Here is a 20,082-nt window from a genome sequence, read left to right on the forward strand (position 1 = left end):
CCCAGACCAGTACCTTCTAATTGTGTCTTTGGTACTTTTTACTCTTAAAATGAAACAATGCACAGAGTTAAGGAGAACATGGGAGGTGGAGGGGAGTCATTCTCTAAAAAACAGAAAGGTCAGTTTAACAATTTGCTTTTTTACTGTCTTGATCAATATTTTGTGTAATGATAATTTTATTATGAGCAGAAATATTGCAATATATATTACAGTATCAATCAACTATTTATCACACTTTGACGCTAGACATCCCTTTTTACTCTTCAAACTGTTTGAGTCAGGTTGTATTTTGGACCTCTTGAGTGTTTAACTAGCATGGCGTTACACAAAACTGTGCCTGCAATAAGTAACCCCAAGTAGCAGATTATGTTGGCCCAGATTGCACTAGTGTGTTTTTAGGTATTTTTGCATGTTGTCTGCCTTTACTCCATGTTGCTTGTCTTTACTCTATGCTGTTTCTTGTGTGTCCATGTCACACCAAGGATCCAACATAGGTTATTTCAACACACAGTGAACTGTATATTGCTGAGATGACATTAAAGAGAATTTGAGCCTGAACTTGAACTGATATTGGCAGATGTGGCCCAGGGCTGGCTCTGATCTGGGATGGTGTCGGGACCTGGCTGATGTGGCACAAGCCACTTATTCTGCAGAAATCCTCAACATAGGAAAGCTTGGTTCAAGTTCAACCACTTATTCTCTCTTCTTTAGTCTCTAAAGCACTCGATACGATCTCTGCATAGCTCAGCCTTATAGATATAGATGGCATTAGAACAAGTTGCTAATGCCTTGCCCTAGTAATTTGCCAACACTGCTCTTAATCTCAAATAGAATACCATTATGTAATGATATAATAATCTCTGCTCTAGATATGCATGACCAAATATAAATGTTAGCTACGACCGTTTTTTTTTTTTTGTGGCTTCTACTACTGGTGGTGAGAGTAAACACCTGACCATAAGAAACTATTGCTCATTTTATTATTGAGACGAGTGGTGGTAAAATATTGGCTTCTGACAGCTGGTGGTTGTGTCGTGGCGGTGCGAAAGCGTGTGTAGGCCATTCATCATGTGCTGTGTAAGTTATCCGTTGCTATTCTGACCGAACTCCGATGGCTGGATCTGGTTCAAGCGTACACTCATCAATGACAAATATAACCTCGCTCCTTTTAAGTGGATCCTCTGTGGCGAGGCTACATGTGCAGCCATGTCTCTATGACAACCAACGTCATGACAACTATGAGACAGGTTCTCTTTGTTTCTGGCTAGTCACACAATCTCTGTGCAGAACTTAATCTTCCTTTTGGGATCATATTCATAAAACTTGGGATCTGGCCTCACAAAGAGGGGTAACTGATTTAAAATCAGAGGACAAGAGATCAGTTTTCATAAAGGGCACATTAAAAAAACAGTTTGATGAGGTACTGAAATGGGCTTTTTGTACATTAACACTGACTATTCATAACTGGGGGATAATGTATCACATTCTTCCTTATCACTAAACAAATAGCAAAAGGCAGAAATTAGAAAAGTTGTCTGCAACATGTAGGCCAGGCCTATTCACGATATTTGTATACATCATACACAAAATTCCTGCACAGCTTTGACAGACATTAAAATATTGTCACTGTCTCACTTTTTGCTTGAGTGGATGCGAGACGGCCATGTATTCTTTGACATACTTAGCCCTGCTAAAGCAGGGCCCTGACACATGTAATCTTAACCTCCATCAGAGGCCGGCTCTCCATCACCTACTAAAAAGTGTCTGTGCAGTGTGGCTAAAAATGGATCGGGTCTCGTAAGCAGTGAGAGGACAGGAGAGAACTACTGATTGGTTTCTTTAAAAACAAAAAGCTGCCAAGACATAAGTATATAGAGGATCTGATTTCCCCTCCCTGCCCCACCCAGGGTCAGCATCCGCCATGCGGCATGGTGAAAATTGGACAAGGGATGGCACTGTTGATATCAGATGTTGTTTTGCTGACAATTTTAGCAGCGTGTATGGTTTTTGACACTAGTGTATCTTTCAGAAAATTGGCGGAATGTCTGAAACTTTCTTAATCTGATCATATTTGAGTGCAGAGATTTAAACTATAATGTTCATTTTTTAACATAGGCCTACTGTACTTTTGTCATAGGTGTAAAAGTAAACTTGGTTTCAGGTTATAGGCTGAGTGTCTGATGACCCAGAAATCATTAATCTTGTTAACATTATCATCTTCTGTGCAATCAACTGTAGTTCTATATAACAGGAAAGACTCAATCAGTCAAAGAGTAACCATATTCATAAAAATCCTTCACAGCAATAGAAAAAGTATTCAAAAATCAGCTTACAAATAGATGTTTGATTTAATACAGTGAAATGTGGAGGTCTCTGACCCATGTTTTGGATGGCACTTGACTTTCTTCAGGATTACAGCATTGTCGTACATAAGGGTGTTTGCATATAAATATTTGGGAGAAGGTAGGTGCATGGCATATGTGAAACAGGCAGTGGAGTGAGTCTCTGTGTGTTTCCTCACAACTAACGCTGAATCATCATTTTCCACACAGATGACTGCTCAATTCTGTGCTCCTCAACAGTCTCATGAATCAGTTCATGACACTGTCATGATTTCTGTTCGCATGCCATTCTTGACAGCCAAATCTGTATGGTAGTTACTTTGCCAGTTCAACGTATCACTGCCTTGAGCAGTATATCTATTACGTATTAATGAGACTATGGTGAATCTGTTCAAATGTTTACACATTTACACAACCGTAAAATTCATGAAGAATGAAAAAAAAGTTCAAAAACACGTGTGCATATGTGACATGCTCTTATAATCAAAACAGATTACCACATTATTACCACAGGACAGCAAACGCTAAAAAAGTGGGCTGCTACTGTGTCTGCTCTTGACTGTGATGTGTGCACTGAGTCTGAAGATGCGGCTGCAAACTGGATGAATCATTTGTAGTCTAAACAAGCTTGGCTTTGGCTTCCCTCAGGCCCCAAAGCAGCTAACTGGCTGTCATCTCCTGTTATCCGTTTATCTCTGCGTCTCTGAGCAGACTAATGGAAGTAATTCCTTCATTCTTCTTCAGATGCTTGCCTTTTGCTACTCATAATAAACACTCAGTTCTAGTGAGATGTTGTTGTTGTTGTTGTTTTTACGCATGCAGGACAATTTATGTCTCACATTATAGTTTAAGTCAAGTATTCCATCTTATGTTTCATACATATAAAATTACATATTGCTTAATAAAAATGGAGGTGAACTTATGAAGAAGCTGCAAAGCTCTTCCTTACTTGACTACAGGTTGTAATCAATTAGTCACAGCTTTAGTCATCTCCCTGATATCTGAGTAAATCATTCTGCTGGCTGATTAAATGTCCTCATTCCTCAGCCTGTGCATAATTGAAAATGACAGATGCGGATGTTCTTCTAAACAAATTTAGATAAGCGCGGTAGCTAGTGCTGTCTGGCTGATGTATAGTGTTGGGCCTCTGCCCTCTGACAAATGAAGCGACCATGTGTCCATGGGAGGGACACCAGGCCATAAACAGGCATTAGTGCTCAACATTACTGCATTTCATCATTCTGTCTGGACCTGCATTTCATCGTTCTATCTGGACCTGGGAATATAAAGATGAAATGGATAAAAGGCTGAAGTAATGGTGAACAACGACCTGTAAAAATGTGCTGGAAATTTGTGGCTACATGGTACATTTTTAAATTAGAAGAAATGTGTTTCAAGCTGTTGCTTCTTTAAACAGAAGTCTGCAGATCCAGAATGTTCCAATAAAGCCAAGATTATGCCCTCAGGTGCTTGGTGCTCTTTGGTACAAGTGGTTTACAGTAACGAGGACCCAGATCTGCCTTTTGGGGCATGGCGCTTGCAGCACTAAATTCAATCTGACATGTGGAACTCCTTTCTAAAGAGACAGAGCTCCGCAGCTGAGCTCGCTCCTCTTCTCTCCTCATTGTCTGTCATGGTGACCTTGTTTCACTATTAAGAGGCTTCATTCAAAGCTATTGTGAATCACTCTGCCTGATATTGGCGTATTGACCTTCTGCTTTCAACTTAAACACAAGACCTCACAAAAATATATATTATATGTTCTAGTCTTGATTATGACCCACAGAGCTAAAAGAGGTATGTTACAATGAAGAGACGAATATGATGTTAAGTTATCTTATACTATGCTAATGATTTTAACATATACTATGGTATTGTTATTTTAACATGGGATTGTTTTTTTCCATCACAGCTTGTTTATCACCAAAGACGTTGCTGTTATGAAATGAGTTTGGTGTTGTCATTCCCAAAACATGTAGAGAAATTCTCGACCAAATCTTTTTTTCTTCCTCAACCAAACCGTAAACCAAACTATCGTACTGGCAATGAATTGTCTCGGAGCGCCATTATTTCATGACAAATCATTTGTCATGAAAGCTGATGATTTAATCTCGGAGTGCGGTAACCCTGAGGTGGAAAGACACCCCACACACACACACACACTTCCCTGCTCAGAGTCCTGGCTTGTACCCGCCCCAAAATAGTGGCAGGCACAGCTGCTGCGGGGAGGCTCATCTGCGAGGAGCTTCAAAGCGGCGGCGGCTCGTGCCTCCATTTGATCATCTGTGTAAGTGCCGTAATGGGCGACTGGAAGGTCACTGATTGTTTCAAGCATGCATGAGTGTGGGTTGAGGGGTGTGTGTGTGTGTGTGTGTGTGTGTGTGTGTGTGTGTGTGTGTTTGTGTTGTGTGTGTTGTGTGTGTGTGTTTATGGGAGGGAGATCAGTCTGGCAACACATTTTTACATAATGTACCCTTAATGATACAGCATGTATGTAAAGGATTTTGATACCTGAATGAATCAAGAAATTCATGAATGAATGAATGAATGAATCAACTAAGCCTCTGTCCAAATTGACCTCACTGAGCACAGACACCCACAGACGCCCACACAGACACACTTATGAAACACACATACAACAGGTAATACACATCTCACATACTGTGCCATATGACCCACATAGCAAGAAACACTCACACACAGAAACACACACACACACACACTGCCCTGTTATCCTCGGCTCCATGCAGAGATGAAGCCTCTACAGTGTGGGCATGACATTTTCTGGGCACGGCGTGGAAGCAGCTGGCCCCAGGAACATACTGTAACACAGCCACCAGGCCACCCTAAAGCTGTTATTAGCCAAAATTACAAGGTGCCTGACTCATTTGATTAGAAGAGTACACAGTCACATTCCTCCAGCGCCACGTCTAAGGTTTCCCCCTCCTGACAATGCCACTGTAATCATATCCTGCCATTGAGACAAATCTTTTGAGAGCAAAAAAAAAAGGGAGCTCCTCTGTTCGTTGGTTGCCTGGGAGTAGAAAAAGTTATATTCCTATTCATTCACTTCATTCAAGGTATACACCAATATTTTACAGAATATTCTGTAATATATTTAAGGTTAAGTGTGTGATGTTAGGATATAACAGATGAGATATTTATGATATTAGCATATAACAGATATTTAGCAGTAGGCATTTTGAGAGCAGAGCAACTTACAATTGATAATATTAACAACAAAATCAATACTCAATCAATAACAATAATAACAGTTATCACAGTAATATTGACAGTGATGCATGTTATGAGGCATATTATTATTCATGATGGCTATTTGCAAATGCAAATGGCCCTGAAGTAAGCTGGGGATATTTTGGTCCTGACCGTCACAGGTCAAACAGCAGGACTTCCAAGCATGCACTTGGAGCGAGAGCCAGACCTCAGGAGTCTCAGACTACACACAGCCTCGTATTTCACCAGTCAGAGCTTTTTCTCTTATAAAAGGACTTGGGGTACAGTGGCAAAGTCACCGCATTAAATGGATACCTCTGTTGTCCTCTCTCTGCCACTTTACCTGGGCACTACTGTTGAATGACAAGACACAGTAACTGGGCTCATACAATATGTTGTATGTGGGGGTTCATTTGCATGCCTGTGTTTTAGGGACCTGCAGGGCAAATCCCAAATTTGCCAAAGGTTCGTATGGGTATTCCCAGGCTAAAGATAACAAGGTTTATCCTATTGAATTGGACCCCTTCTCAGTAAGTGAGAGTGGGTATATCAGGTGAGCTGAATGAAAGAGACCGACTGTACTTACTTGCCTCTCTGGCCAAAGATGGTGCAAGTTACAGTACAAGATGGCAGCTACAGTATCTTACTTACATTTGACTTCAGTGATACATGTTAATGAGTTCAAAATCTTTCTTTATCAGAGACACTATGTCTGTATTGTAGATGGTGTAAAACCAAAGCAAATCCATACACACTTCACAAGCTGATAGATTCTTTAGCTATTGTTCATGTGAAAAGGTTTTAAAGTGATTGACTGTTTGTGGATATAGATGATCCAAAAGTAGAACCCAATGGGTCATGCAATGCATCAACACTGAGTCAATTAAATTTGATAGTGCAGTGGGAGACGCCCACGTGACTGCGTGGCACCCGAATGTACGTAAGCTCCCCGGCACACTGCTGCGCTCATGAAAAGCCAGGGGACTGAAATAGCAGCTGGTAACCTATCCGATGTTGTCCCTTGTCAGTGCTGAGATGTTAGGCAGTGGCCAGTGGACCCTCTCAGCAGATTCTCTGCCTGCCCACCTGAGAGATGAGACCACTGACTCCTCAAGAAACCCTACCGAGCCCACCCTCTTCATTCTTTCACTCACTCACTCACTCACTCACACACACACACACACACACACACACACACACACACACACACACACACACACACACACACACACACACACACACATAAAAGATAGAGAGATTCACACACACACACACACACACATACAAGATAGAGAGAGAGAGAGATTCACACATTCAGTCTCTCTCTCAAATTCAAATTCAATAGACTCTCTATCGCTCACGCACACACACAGAGAGAGAGAGAGAGAGAGAGAGAGAGAGAGATTCACATACCCACAAACAGTCTCTCTCTTTTGAATGACAAACACACACACACACACACACACACATACACACATACACACTTTGACCTCTCTTTGAACTGTACTGGTAGATCCGTTGGACATTGCAGCCCTCCACTCCACTGTCACCTGCTCCTCCGGATCATGAACCTGTCTGTCAGGCGTTAGAGTTGAGACACTGCAAAGACCCTCAAAATAAATGCTTTATAGCGCTAATACGCCCCCTTCTGGTCAATTGAATTCACTCCAAAGACACCGCAAGCAACACAGTCTTCCTGACAAAACTCTACCTGCAGACAGTACTGCCAAATGAGCTGATTAGGTTATGGAAATGCAATTAATCGTGTGACAGAGGGCTGCCATTATATAATTTTGTATCATTTTTGGGAACCACCTACTATAGCTTTTTTAAACATACACAGTTCACAGACTCAACACAAATGCACTTCATTTCACAGACTTTACAGGAACATACGTTTACAGTGAGCATCTTTTAACGGCCTAATTATGTGTATGTGTGGAATAGTAATGGTGTGAACTGCTGCCAACTCGCAGCTGTAGCAGATTTACAGAGGTAGACTTCAAAACGGAATACGGCTACTGCAATACACAAAAAAGGCTACTGCAATAATAATGTCTACCAAAAGATGGCGCTGTGGATCTACAAATAACTACAAGTTGTGACAGGAGGTGAGCATTGATTTGCAACGGTTCTATTCCACCCCAGGTCAATTTTAAGAGTAGGCCTACGTCTATTATTATAGCCAAACTGTCGTATTTCTTGTTACAGTAAGCATTACCGTTTTAAATAATTCAATAGTTCAGGGAATCTGAAATAAGTTAATGAGTCTTCTGCTTTTCCATCAGCATATAGATATTACCCATACTTCAGTTCAGTCCTCATTTTTTTCTCATCAACGAGCCACCATGATCCAACACCAGGATTTTTAAATAGGCTATAAGAAAGTGTGTGTGTCTGTGTGTGTGTGTGTGTGTGTGTGTGTGTGTGTGTGTGTGTGAGACATGTAATCATGTACATGATCATGTAATCAGGTTACATCTCAAGATCAATGTATTAGTATTGTGATTAGTATTATCATCATCATCATCATCATTATAGGCCCTTATGCAGTGTCAGTAACAATCGACTCCAAATGCGCACAAGGCGATGGTGCGAGGAAAAACTCTAGGAGTTGGCCAGTAACAGGCCGTTCAAATGACAATTATTCCCGTGCTGTTTTATCCTTTCATGTCACTGATCGACGCCCATGCCCACATGAAAATTGTGTATCGTAGTAAGTAATTGACTGTAGCCACATCCCTTCTCCCATTTCTGCGTTAAACTCCCTACAAGCACCACTCCTGCCCAACCACACGGGGCTACCCTAAAAACACGAAGGGGCTCTGATTCTGAGGGACCGCACAGCTCCACTTGTCAACGCTGGCGACCAAGCACAAAACAACGTCGGCAAATCTGGTTAGCTGTACGCAGGCGCACAGAGTGACCTGTACCTCTCACTGTAAGGGAGAACCATGTCCACATTGCATTCAGTCATCACTGCCAAGTCCGATGGAAGTGGCGCTGCGCCAATGAAGTTCCATTGCAGTGACATTACTGAAAGTTTCATCGCCGCTACTCTGTGATGCTTTGCCTAACTTTACGCCCGGGGCTAACCGTTACTAACTTATTGAAGGGACCACATCGCCTGACATGGATTAAGAACAACTTTCTCTGTTGTTCGACGGGACAGAAATAATTCCGTGAGAAAATATCTAAAGAGCGTATGGATTACATGTAAAAACAGTGCTGCTCAGGCTGTTTCTCTGGGGAGGTCATATGAGAAGTGTATTTGCAGGACATGGACAGCCTCGCTTGCACAGAAGCGCAGCTCCATTCGGGTTGGATTGATGTGAAGTCTACTGGAGGTCTCGGAACTAATTGAAGTGTAGCGGTTGAGAGATTTGATTTAACGTAGCCTAAGTAATCTCTGCGTAGTTCCGCGTAGCTATGTCCGCTGAGATTTGAACTCACCCTTAGATAAAGAAACGTCAAGTAGACTACTGTGATAAAAGGGGAACACAGGATACTCCTTGGAAGTTCTTTGGCTACCCACTTGAGGATCTATTAAATTACCTTCGGAATTTCGCTGTCAAATGAGAGTTTCAAAGTCGTTAATTTGGTTTCTGTCTGTCTATTCTTCTTCTCTCATCTCTTTAATCCACCGCAACATTAGATTTACCGAGCTACACCAAAGAGGTGAAAGTCTTTTTGTTACCTAGCGTCAAGTTGTAAGTCTGGCGCAGGGATGAGGAGTGGAAGTTACCCGATGTCTCTGGCTATGGTGGTGACACTGTTGGCGTTTATCAAGGTAACGGCAAGTGGCGAGTATTGTCACGGCTGGCAGACCGTGGAAGGTGGCTGGAGAGATGGCTTTCCGTGTCCAGAGCGCTTTGACCAAGAGGATGCAATCATATGCTGCGGCAAATGTGAGCTTAGATACTGTTGCGCTAGCACCGATGCCCGACTGGACCAGGGAACCTGCGAAAATGACAAGCAAGCACAAGATCCAATCCCAGGAAGTAAAGATGACAAAGACAACGCTGCAGGTAAATAGATTGAATACTAGCTACAGAGAGAGAGAGAGAGGGGGGTGTGAGAGAGTGAGTGGTGTGTTCTTGCACATTTGCCTTTACGATCCAGTTGTCGTGCGGGTGTTGCCATTCAAACAGGTCACTCACCTGCAACATAGTCTACTCTCCGTGCTGTTTTGGCCGCACCAGATCATCTTGCCATGGTAGCTTAATTCAATTCCATACTGGCCTAATGTTCTAACAGGTTAACTCAATAAGTGTTTAGCAAGAAAAGCCGTAGGCCTACTCTCATAACAAGGTTCTCTGTATACTATCCTCGTTGTTTTTAAGACGGGTAGTATTGCTCTACCCCCGGGCAGAACGGGGATAAATTACATTAGGCCAAAGTTGTAGCCCGACTGAGACAAGTTAAAAACAGCAGGCATTCTTTCGATAGCGTACAGAAACCGTTTAAGATGTCAGGAGGCTGTATGCAGAAGCAGCTGGCGTAGAAAGGTAGACACTTTGGAAAGCTAACTGGACAGCCGCTCACAAATGGCAAATTGTGCTGGCCGGTTTATAAATAGCTGTGTTTGTTCTAGCAGTAACACACACGCGCGCGCCACAAGGACTGCTGCACACCGGAGCTCGAATCGCAAGGCTCCCTACGAGGATCAAGTTTGGACTTGACCGGATCCCGGTTTCGATGGTGCTGACAGCCGGATTCATAAAACAAATCGCGTTATGTTTCATTGACGAGGCTTGCGTGTGAATGCCCGGTGCTTTCATCCAAGCCTTCAACTTTCTAACGGTGCCCTCATGTCCCTGGCGTATTGCACGCACATAGTACACCCCTCATTGACACGCTGACAGAAACGCCCAAGAGCGCCGGCTTCTCCAATAATTCATTTTTGAATTGAATTCATATTCAAATTCATTCCAACAGTGAAATCTACTGTAGGCCTGCGTGTATTGTTAATGGGATTGAGGTAAAAATTATTGATAAAACAGATCATGATAAGAAATCATGCAAGTTAATCAGAAGAAATGGATTTCAATATCAAAGCTTCCCTTTGGATAAGCTCTACTCCAACTGAAGTTCAATGAGACAGCACAGATAGTCTTGTCAAGGACTTGGTGAAAGGATGCACACCAGCTGTGTGCATTTGATAGAGTGCCTGGCTTTTGTGTGGCGTCCAGTCTGTGCAGAGGAATGCAACAGGTGTGGACTAATGTTAGAATGTGGGCAAGATCACCTTTTATGGACATCTGGGCATGTCATGAGTGTAAAAAAGATAGTAATTTGACCATTTATTGATAAGGTGGATTTAAACTTTTTGAACCCATGTGGTACATACAGTAAGGACACCTAGGTCATGTGACTGTGTGTTCATGTAAAGTATTTTGTCCCCTGGAGATGGTGTGTGTGTGTGTGTGTGTGTGTTCATGCATGTGTGTGTGTGTTTGTGTGAATGCATGTGCATGAATGCGTTAGGGTGCAACTGTGTGTGTGTGAAAGTCATTGAACGAGTGAGAGAGGTACAAACAATACTTGATTTTCCAGCCTGTCCAGGTGGTACAGAATGAATGAATGAATGAATGATACATATGCAATATAGAGTTAATATTTGACATCATTGCATATGGTGGCTCACTCAATGTCTTCACAGTAGGCTACCTACCATATTGGCCGCTAATGTACTGTTTGCTTACTGTCAGCATAATTGTACCCAGTCCTTGCATCTGTGAGTGTGCGTCATCTCTCTCTCTCTCTCTCTTTCTCTCTCCCTCTCTCTCTCTCTCCCTCTCTGTCTCTCTCTGGGTTACGGTTACAGTCAGGAATACGTTGGTTGGATTGTGTGAACTGGAAAATGTGTAACGGCCCCCTGGGAACTGTAAATGGGTCTGAACACTGCCCAATCCAACAGGTTCCTCATTGTTCTTCAGTGGATAATGAGAGGACAACGTGTGAATGGAGAACCGATAGGAACATGATGCCAAAACAACCGCTGACACACTGCCCAGCGTAAAACCCCACTGCCAAAACTCCCCCTCTCTTTCCTCTCCATCTCACTGTTAGGGTCAGAAGTCACAGAATTACAAAAATACAGTTTCCTCATGTCAGCATTAACCATTTGTGTATAAGGTTGTTTTATATAACAACCACCTCTATTCCTTCCACTTTGTATTGCAATCATTACTGTAAAGTGGTCTGTGATGTTCCTTGAAACCAACATCCAAACATTATTGCATGTAGTGGTAATTCAATTACAGGTTTGAATGATATGCTTATCACAGAATAGCAGCAGCAAAACTGAAGTTTGTAACACATTCTTAAATTTGTTTTGAGGGCTGTCAGACTGAATCAACAGGCCTCTGGCAACGTCGTGCTGCATATTTGAGGTTATCTGAGACTAATGTCATTATAAAGTTAAGTTAGAATGCATGAGTGAAGAGCTATGTATGGAAGGCTTTCTTTGGAAGACATCACTCTCTCGCTCTCTCTCTGTCTCGTTTATCTGCCTCCATTTTGCAACTCCTCTCTGCCTCCCTTTATCTCTTACCATCCCACCTCTCTATCCTACACACATTCTTTCTCTCTTATTCCATCTTTCATACTTTCCAGTCTGCTTTATTCATCCTTCTCTTTCTCTCTGTTTATCTCCTGCCATCTCTTACCCCTTCCTATGTTCTCTTGCTGTTGTGTTCTTACTCGGTATCTCTCGACGCGGTTTCTGTCTTATCATGTCCATCATGTTCCTTTAACTCGTTTATTTTCACTCCATCTCTCCTCATTTCACTCCTGAATTTATCTCCTTCCTCTTATCCCTTTCACTTTCTCTAGCTCTTGGGCTCTTCCCCCACTCTTCTCTCTCTCTCTGTCTGTGCCCACTTGGTTGGAGGAGTTGGGGCCAGCATTGGGGCAGTGGGGTCACAGCTGGCTGCGCTGGATTAGAACAGATCAAAACAACGCTAATAACCGCTAATGAGGGCCCCGGGCCCCCTGGGGGACACTTCACTGCCCGGCTCTACTCTGGGTGTCTCTGGTCAGCTCTAGGGCTCTTTCATATCTACACACTCTCCACACACTTACTCACTCATACACACACACACACACACACACACACACACACACATGCAGACATCACACACACTCACTCACACACACACATAGACATCACACACACTCTCAGACATCCACATAGATCCAAAAGAACGCCTAAACACACACACATAGAGACATCACACACACTCACTCACTCACTCACTCACTCACACACACACTCAGACATCCACATAGACCCAAAAGGACACCTAACTCAAACACACATAGAGACATCACACACATACTTAGACATCATCATAGATCCAAAAGAACACCTAATACCCCCACACACACACACACACACACGTCTTTTCTTCTTAGTTCTTTCAGTTTCACTCTGACAAGCCAGCAAGATGTCTAGGGTCAGGACCTGTAAGGGCAGGACTTTATCTTGTTTCCGCAGAGCACCCCACTTAGCTGATGTAGATAGCGTCACCTCACTTGAAAGAGACATGAAACGAGCATTTGGCCATATTCAAATGATTTTTCCTACTTTGCTTCTGTGTGTTTGGAATTTTGGAATGCAGCATGGAGTGGAACGTTGGAATGGTGCGTTGAGATACTATTCTGAGGGTTCTGTTGTTATGTGTGGTTGAGGACGCCATGGTGCTTGTTGCAGCAAAAACAAACAAGTGATACAAATAACTGTGGTGCCAGGAGTCTGAGATGGACAGACTGATATGTTTGCTGGTGTTTTAGTTACACTGGGAGACTAGAGCTTCAGGTCAACACAGGTTTAAATGGGATAACTTTCACCTCATAACTTCTCACACTACTCTTGTACAATTGTCAGTGTGTTAAGTGATACAGTTGAAATACAATTTTAAACATATTTGCAAATTGTCCATCCAACTTTGAGCAATTTGCTGAACGTGTTTATTGTAACATGCAAGTCATAGCTGAACTAGGCACGATTCTATAGTTTTTTCTTGCTGCAAAAGCAATCATATAATCATCTTTAAAATCTACTTTGATGTATAAAACCAAAAGACCCTAGCACACCACATTCATATTTTTTTTATCTGTCAAATAAAACCACTATATTAAGGTGAAAAATGCAGAAAATTGAACCTGTTCCAAAAACTTGTATGATGGACGAAAGTCTCTAAGTCAACGTGTAAACATGATTGACACAACATTATATGTATTTTTAAATGTGCAAGCCTTAAGCCTCCAAGAGCCTCTGTTCCCGCCATGTAATTTAGTTGGTAATATACATGTCACAAGGCTCATTCCCACGAGTACTTTTTATTTGAGTTTGTGGTTTCTGAGAAAGCCGCCTCTGACCTAGACATCACTATACCACAACCTACCAGTGGAGTCACAAGGACTAACATTTAACGGTTTATGCTCATTTGGTTTGTAACCTCCTGCCCTTGTGGGGAAAAGAAAAACTCAATTAGTGCCCTAAAGCAGTCACTCCAATGCATGTGTGTCTCTGTCTGTCTGCCTGACCCTGTTTCCTGCCCTCTCTGTCTGCAGTGCCCATCTATGTGCCCTTCCTGATCGTGGGCTCCGTGTTTGTGGCCTTCGTCCTGCTGGGCTCGTTGGTGGCTGTGTGCTGCTGCCACTGTCTGCGCCCCAAACACGAGCCCTCGTCTGGGGGTGGAGGTGGCGGGCAGGGGGGTAGTGGTGGCGGCGGCCGCCTCCTGGAGACCATCCCCATGATGGCCAGCGTGGGCACCTCGCGGGGCTCGTCCTCGCGCCAGTCCAGCACGGCCACCTCATCCAGCTCGTCGGCGCCCCCTAGCGGCCAGCGCCCGCCCACTGCCATGTCCCCGCCTCCGTCAGCGGGCGCCACTGCCGCCCTCCTGCGCACCCAGGCATCCTGCTGCATCCCACCCGACGCCAGCGTCTACGTCAACATGCCCACCAACTTCTCGGTGCTGAACTGCCAGCAGGCCACGCAGATTATGCCCCACCAGGGCCAGTTCCTGCACCCACAGTACATCGGTTATGCCCACCCAGTGGCGCACACGATGGCTGGTCCTGCCTACCTGGACCCCACGCACGGAGGCTACCGGCAGCTGCAGTCCCCCTACCCTCCCACAAGTATGGCCAGTGTGACGAGCGACCAGAAACACCCTCCTGTGACTGTGTGAGTGAGGGACGTGAGGCCTCATAAGGACTGTTTATGACTGAGAGGTCTCGCGGGAGTCATTCTTATGAGGACTTTTCCTTATAGGAACCTGTCCTTGTGGGGACTTGCCTTATGGGAACCTGTCCTTGTGGGGACTATTTCCTTATGGGGACCTGGTGTGTGTGTATGTGTGTGTGTACGTCTGTTAAGAGGCACACTACAAGAGCAGAGTCAGCAGAGAATGAAGAGTCACGTGGGGAACACACAGCCACGGATCAGTTCATGCCTCAGCAAGACTGTGTCATGTGTTGGAACAGTGTGTGTGTGTGTGTGTGTATGGGGGCACAGCAAGCATAGTCTCAGGGTTTGAGGAGGTCTGAGGACTGATTCCAGACGTCATATGTGGGGCAGAATTCTTTAGCTTGACTCAGTCACTGACACACAACTGTAATAACATTTGCAATCCCACGCAAAAGGAAATGTATGAAATACTCCTGAGACTGACAACATTAATAATGTTTAAAGTTATTGATGTGAAATGTAGTCATAATGTATGCTTTGTGAAGCCTTGGTGAGTGATGACAGTGAAAAAAAGTGTGTGTGTATATGAAATATTTTGTTGTAAATAATAACAGTATACCCACGTATGGCCTGTATGAGTGATTGTGAATGTGCCATTCGAATGTACAGTGTAATATCAAAGCCTTTGTAGAAACAAAATGTGTAGTGTTTTGTATGCAGCTCTAAGTGTGTGTGTGTGTGTGTGCGTGTGTTTAATGGTAAAGCCAGGTGCTATGATGTGAAAAGCAGTCCCCCCCTGTCCCTACAGGACAGTTAAACTCTAATGAAGTGAGCATGGGACACAGACTGTGACGCTCCACCCCGCCCCCTCACCAAAGTGAGTGGAAACACACACACACACACACACACACACACACTCACCCTTTCTCTTTCAGATACATACATACATACAGTACACACGACACCAGACACACTAGGGATACATCAAGGAAATATACAAACAAGTATGTGCAGAAGATGGTAGTATATACTGTTTATATATATATATATATATATATATATACAGTATTTGTGTGTATGTGTATGAAGGTGAGCGCTCTCTCTCCACCAGGCTACAAGCGGTAGCCTTCTGAAGGCCGTGCAGTTCATTATGCAGTAAAAACTGTCTGCCAACTGTTCCCCCTGACTAGGTTTCTGCCCTGTGAAGAAGGTGTGCGTATGTGTGTGTCTGTGAAAGGGAGAGACCAAGTTTGCAGTGAGTGTGAGCAACAGTTAGAGTTGGGTAAATGAGAGTGTGACTGAGCTGCGTGTGTGTGTGTGTGTGTGTTAGCGTTAGGTACATTGGAGCGGTACCAGAAAGTTCCAGGGCATTTCATTTAGAGTGACTTTTTCCCCTCTCCACCCTTGCATGGGGGAATAGAGCAGCATGGAGGGGAAAAACCCGACTGTAGCGCACATAGACCAACGGCGTACTGAACCGACCATCAGTGATGGCAGTGAGAGAGAGAGAGAGAAAACTCCTTTTTTATATGTATTTCCTGACTCTCGTTTAGTCCACATTGCTGCTTCAAAGCCCACAGCCCAAAAAAAAGCTTGCATTTAGAGTAGGTTAGAAATGCACGTTGGGTCTTTGTGTTCAGTGTGCCAAGGTAACTGGAGCACACACTGTCTTCTGTACACCCAGGGGGGACGGACTATATTTCCCATCATGCATTTCAGATGTCGCTTCTCTCAGGCCCTCTTCTATTGACTGCTAAATCAATTTCAAAGTAGCCTAACTGAATTTACAGGAAAGGCTTTCTTCAGCCCTAACCCACAAATAGTGGTGTCACGGAACGTAGCTGTAGGGCAATTCAATAACGTTTGGTGAATGCATAGACAACATCATCAAGCAATTATTATTATTTTTAATATTATTATCATTAATAATAATAAAAAATGAACAATATTAATTATAAATGTGCCCCTCTGTTTTGTGTAACCTGCCATGTTTTTCCATATGAAATGTAAAAATAAAAGTGAGTATTTTAGAGTGTATTAAGTGTCTGTGGGTTGCTTCTGGGGCCCAGCGGGAGAGGCCATCACTGCCCTACCTCCTCCGTGGTAGAAAGAAGCCACAGCTAAATCTAAAGTGGGTCAATGGCTTTAGGGAGTTACGTTTACTTGCAGTGCTAAAAAACGGGCTTGGGATCAGTGCCCATATCTTTAAGTATATTACACCCTATGGCCTAAACCTGGCCCTGGATCAGAGTTTCAGGGTGCGAAACTCTGTTAGGAGGCTTGATGGAGGCGATTCACACCTTAGCCAGAGGAAGAAATCCGATGCCAAGAGTATGAAGGTAACACATTGTGGTGTTAAAACACAAATAGCACTTAAGGGTGTGAAGAAGTAAGGGAAAATAAAAACCAAGCCAGCATGAACTAGACCACAAAACTGTCTGGCCAGAACTTACATACACACACACCCACAAAATCCAAACTCATGGGTAAGGTTGGTCCTCATAAACAGAAATGGTAGACTTAACGTAATGGCATGGACAATGAATTCCAGTATGACTCAAACAATAATCCGACAACAATACCACAATAATTACACCGTGGTTTGGCCTGCCTTATGCGTACAAGGTGTGTTCTTGGTGCATTTCAATGGAAACTCAAGCAAGAGGACCGTTGGGCTGGGGAGTCCTTGGACCATGCTGAAATGGATCTCTAAGTTCTGCGCCGGTGGGTGGAAGAGGATTGGGAATGGCTTCCCCATATTGAAGGGGCCACAGCCAGGTCCAGCTGGCCCTGATCCAATGACGAGGGTGTGGAACTCCCAGCTGTCGGCTGATCCGGTGGCACACCAAGTAGGAACGGCAACAACATTTTAACACATCCGTTACACACACACACAGGCACATAACAAACATGCACAAATAAATGTTAGTTCACTATTTTCCTTATTGTTTTACATGTGGTACAGTCTAGTTAGCACTGTAAGCTAACAGTAAAGAGCACCCAAGAAGAATACGTCCGCCCTCTGAAGGTTTCATCTTATTAAAGAAACTAAATGGACTCATCAACCGAAAACACATTCACACCCAAAATCCCATAATTCATCATTCATCCCTCTCACTCATCGCCTGTCTTTCCCACCTGGATTCGTTTAATTACCTGAAAATCCCCCTCGCCACACAAAGCTATACATCAACCTACAAATGCACCCATCTCAAAACTCTCCCAACGGACACACACAGTCAGGTTGTGTATCTTGGCCTGAGTGCAGAGCGCAGTCAAACTGCATTTAAATGAAATCGCTCAGGGTCGCACACGCTCAGCAGGGCTTCCCATATTCCTGACTTCCTGCGTATAATCTTCTGCAAACACCGAACCTCCCACCTCGCTTCCTAAATACTCCTTTCTTTCTCCTACTTTTTTTTTCATTTATCAATGCAGCATCTCTCTGTAGCTCCCTGTGGGTGAAGTGAGGTGAAGTGAAACTAAATCCTTCAAACGGCAAATTGAACGATTTGTCCACGACTACGATGCGATACCTTGAGCAAATATCCCGGAGAACTTCTCCTCCATGCTTTTGTGGCTCTTGGCAGGCACGTTGACACATTTTGAAAATCCTCAACAACTGCTTACGAGGGCTTTTCCAAATCCTTCACAAATGGCAATTTACAGAAGGGGTGGGGCAAAGATACTGGTCACGCAAGAGCTGGAGAAGAGATTGTGTGTGATGGATGAGGTATAGAACCCAGAGTCGTGCAAAATGCTACGCAACACACGTCATTGCTATCTCTTCACTTAGACCCTGAACATAGCCCCTATCTCTTGTGCTGTTCTTCAAAGGGGCCGAACATAGAGACAGGCCATTTTCTACTCTGACTGGCTTAACACTTGACCGCTTGGATGCAACTGATCCAGCTGATTTGAATAGGTCAGGGGGAGAACTTTTTAGGAGGGGGTGGGGGGGGGGGTGGTAAAAAGCCATTTCAAAAAGAGGAAGACACGGAAACACTGGTCCATTTTATTTGACAAAAGAAAGAAAAAAAGAAACAGTCCATTAAATCTGACAAAAAAAAAAAAAATTGAGATTGAAGTGCTACAAGCTGTGACTCGGGCTAAGTCAGCATCTGGGGCAACTGGCCAGATCACAGGATGGGATCCACGGGGGCTCTGGGGAAAAGAGGGGAGGGGGAAAAGAAAACGGAAAGAAGTCCAAAGAGAAGAGAGGAGAGGTGGAAGAAGCTGAAGAAACAGGAGGAAGGTACAGAGAGAGAGAAAGAGAAAGAGAGAAAGAGAGAGAGCCGGAAAAAGGGGGATCTGGGAAATTTCAGAGGAATGGAATGAACGAGGAACACAAGAGGATCAGAGGATCAGAAAGCATGTGTGAGAGAAAGACACAGAGAAGGTAAAGTCAGAAAAGAGAGTACCGGTAAGTAAGAAAGACTTGTGTAAGAAGGACACAGGAAACAGGGGAGAGAGTAGTAGTAGTAGTGTCTGTCAGGAGCAGGAGGGCTTGCTGAGTATGTGGGGATTGCCCCCTCTGGGTTAGTCACCAACATGGGCGAGGGTAGGGGAGTTCTGCCTCCCTGGCACCTCTGTGTGTCTTGGCAGCCAGATCAGTGGGCACGGGCATAGGAGAAGAGATGTGCGGTGTGTGTGTGTGTGTGTGTGTGTGTGTGTGTGTGTGTGTGTGTGTGTGTGTGTGTATGTGTGTGTAGGACTAACACTAGAGAGGACAAGTCTGGATGTTACTCACTGCTGTTGTCTGCATATGCCTTAAAGAAACACACACACACACCTACATGCACAGACACACTTCTAGAGCAACCCCCCCCACCCCCACCCCACATACACACATAACTTTTCCGATGTCTGTAAAAGGAATTCCGCTGCAGCCCCCATGTTTGGTGTTTATTTTAGAGACTTCACCCCACCCCACCCCCTTTGGTTGCCCAGGCGATGACAGATGCGTTAAACCCCTATATCAGCAGAGGTAGATGAGAGAGGGAAGAGTGGAGACATAAACAAACACAAGCACCCCCCACCCACCCCGCATTACCCCCTACACATACACACACACACACACACACACACAGACCTCATCCTCCCATGTGAACACCCACACACAAACTCTCCAATGCATGAGTATACATGCACACCATACACACGTGGGAGTTACACATACACACGCAGGCAAACACATGCGCACACACACACGTGCATGTGCACGCACACACGCGCACACACACACACACACATATTGCCATCATACAGAAAGGACACACATGCAGACTAATGAACACATACACAGGA

General features: G+C 44.0%; 1 protein-coding gene across 1 annotated transcript; it reads left to right on the plus strand.

Moving 5' to 3' along the window:
* Positions 1–8,560: 8,560 nt before the first annotated feature.
* Positions 8,561–16,810, plus strand: LOC125309033 (protein shisa-2). The gene is made up of 2 exons (XM_048265683.1): positions 8,561–9,604; positions 14,157–16,810. The coding sequence occupies exons 1-2, from the start codon at positions 9,304–9,306 to the stop codon at positions 14,774–14,776; spliced, it is 921 nt and encodes a 306-aa protein (XP_048121640.1). The 5' UTR covers positions 8,561–9,303; the 3' UTR covers positions 14,777–16,810.
* The last annotated feature ends 3,272 nt before the right edge of the window (positions 16,811–20,082 follow it).

This window comes from Alosa alosa, chromosome 16 (assembly GCF_017589495.1).
Source record: "Alosa alosa isolate M-15738 ecotype Scorff River chromosome 16, AALO_Geno_1.1, whole genome shotgun sequence".
In the NCBI taxonomy this organism is placed as follows: domain Eukaryota; kingdom Metazoa; phylum Chordata; class Actinopteri; order Clupeiformes; family Clupeidae; genus Alosa; species Alosa alosa.